A 2,342-nucleotide genomic window follows, 5' to 3' on the forward strand; every position below is an offset into this window, starting at 1 on the left:
GTGTGTGTGTGTGTGTGTGTGTGTGTGTGTGTGTGTGTGTGTGTGTGTTGGGGCCTCAGGTCAAAGTTGGGGCAGAATTTTCTCAAACCCCCTCTGTTCTCTCAGCTGACAGACCTTTCATCCAGCAGGTTTCAGTGTAAACTAACGTGTTGTTTGAGAGAATAAACCAAAGAACAGTGTTGACTGTCACCCTAAATGTTCACTTTAAATAGAAACAATACATAACCAAAAATAGAAACAATACATAACCAAAAATAGAAACAATACATAACCACCGGCCTGACCTGTCCTGAAAGCTCCTGTTCCTTCTATATGCTAATAATAACATGCTAATTCCACATGCTAATCTTTCATTAGTGTCCCCACAGGTGACCCACCATCAACTTTACCTTTTCCTTTCCGGAACTCGCTCTTCAACGACCGGGACGTTTTCATTAAAGGTGCTCTGGACCTCGTAAACAGGATTAACGCCATGCTCTTTCAGATTTAAAAGTCGCAAACCTGTGAACACAGTTAAATTAGCCTGCTAATTTCACTTACAAGCTAATAGCAGCCAGACGATTAGCTTAGCTAGCTCGAGTTTGTTACAGAAGCCGAAACCGACAGGAAGTAACGGAACATTTAAAAAAAAAAACACTTTCAACGAATAATTTAAAGAAGCTGCGGCGGACGTTTTACTCCTCTGTGAGAAATTTAAGCCTCATGTCATGTCCTTGCTTCACTCTCAAACGCGCATGACAGCCAGAACCGTCTGCTGACGTAGGAGTCGGTGCCGTTTGCTTYAGACTTCCGGTGAGTTTACAAAATAAAAGCAGAAGCGAAATGGAGGAGATCATGAATTCCACCAAATCTGTGGAGGAGATGACAAAGAAATGCCGCTTCGGATAAGAAGATTACAGTTACTTTCAACTTATTGGTGTCATCTAAAGGGTCAYGATGAAAGTCATCCATGTAAAGAGATTTTAAAACCAAGTTGGGAAAAGGAGAAAAAGAAAATAAACTCTTTTGGTTGGACTGTGGAGAATATTATAAATAAATTTGATTTGTCTCACATACATCAGTCAAACAGTTCCTCAATCACCGGTTTACCCATCTCTATTACCCAGTATTATTATTGATCTATCTTTGTTGAAAAAACGTAAAAAAATAAAATATAGCAGATCCATACATAATACAAGCACATCTAGACAATATGGATGTGTTCAAATTTATACAGATGCATCAAAAGATACAAAAATAGAGTTTAATTTGTTGTTCCAGAATTCAGTTTTAGAACAGGCAAAAGAATTAMTGATGGAGTTTCATCTACACTGGAGAGATGATGGGCATCAGTATGGGCTCAATCTTTAGTCTTATGTATTTTGTGCTCGTAAATCAGACTTTGTACTTGTGGATTAAGATTTGTAACTTTTGGAGATGTAAATAGGAATGTGTGTGTGTAAAATAGAGTTGTATCTGTAAAAATAAAATTTGTATCTGTAAAGATAAGATTTGTATTTCTAAAAATTAAATTTGTAACTGTAAAAATAATATTTGTATCTGTAAAAAGTATTTACACAAGTTACAATGTTTTTTGTTAAGGCCTGTTTACAGGTACAAAGCAAAAAAACTACATGTAAATCTCTCTGCTCAAGTTCAAAACTTGTATGTGAGTTTAACTTTACAAGTATGAATTCTGACCCTGTTTTTCTGCCTCCAGCTGATTGGTCAATGTCTTGTCAATCATAGATTTAACATCCAATCAGAGAACAGATGGGTTTCATAATTTAAAATTTGAGTATATGTGGTCTTATAAAGTGTGCAAATCTATATATGGGCTTAAATCTAATCTAAATGTCTCTTGTAGTAACTTGTATTTTATATTTACAATCTAGTAACCAAGACAACTGGTGGGCCAAATCAAATGGCTCAGTGGGCCAATTTTGGCCTGCGGGCCCCACTTTGGGCACCTCTGTTCTAAAGTATAAAGATGCTTCCTTTGACTTTTTGTGTTTGAAGGATAGGAATGTCACAGGCATTTTAATTTTACATAAATGTAAAACCATTTGATGCTAAAAGCTACGGTAGCAGTAACAGTAACATCAGAAATTGAAAGTAGCAAATAGATAGCTAAATGGAGCAAAGGTGCTAACTAGCTAAAATGTGAAAAAAATGTTAGCAAAAGATAAAATAGTTAAATGCTGGATAAATATAAACAAATGTGCATGTTAGCTCAAAGCTAAAACATAGACAACACTGGCAAAATCTAAAAGTTGCTAAATGCTAGTTAGAACGCTAAAGTAGTTCAAAAATAAAAAAGCATTACTATAGCTAAAATAAGCAAAAACTGACTTGTTTATTTA

At 35.5% G+C, this 2,342-nt stretch overlaps 1 protein-coding gene across 1 annotated transcript in view; it reads right to left on the reverse strand.

Annotated features, from left to right (window-relative positions):
• The window catches only part of letm1 (leucine zipper-EF-hand containing transmembrane protein 1), a gene marked incomplete in the record, with an annotated part of 17,278 nt that extends 16,526 nt beyond the window's left edge, over positions 1–752 (reverse strand). Inside the window, 1 exon segment of the mRNA XM_014011816.1 lies at positions 390–752. Coding sequence (XP_013867270.1) covers positions 390–474 — 85 coding nt within the window.
• Positions 753–2,342: the final 1,590 nt, after the last annotated feature.

The sequence above is a fragment of the Austrofundulus limnaeus genome, unplaced genomic scaffold, assembly GCF_001266775.1.
Source record: "Austrofundulus limnaeus strain Quisiro unplaced genomic scaffold, Austrofundulus_limnaeus-1.0 Scaffold85, whole genome shotgun sequence".
Lineage (NCBI taxonomy): Eukaryota > Metazoa > Chordata > Actinopteri > Cyprinodontiformes > Rivulidae > Austrofundulus > Austrofundulus limnaeus.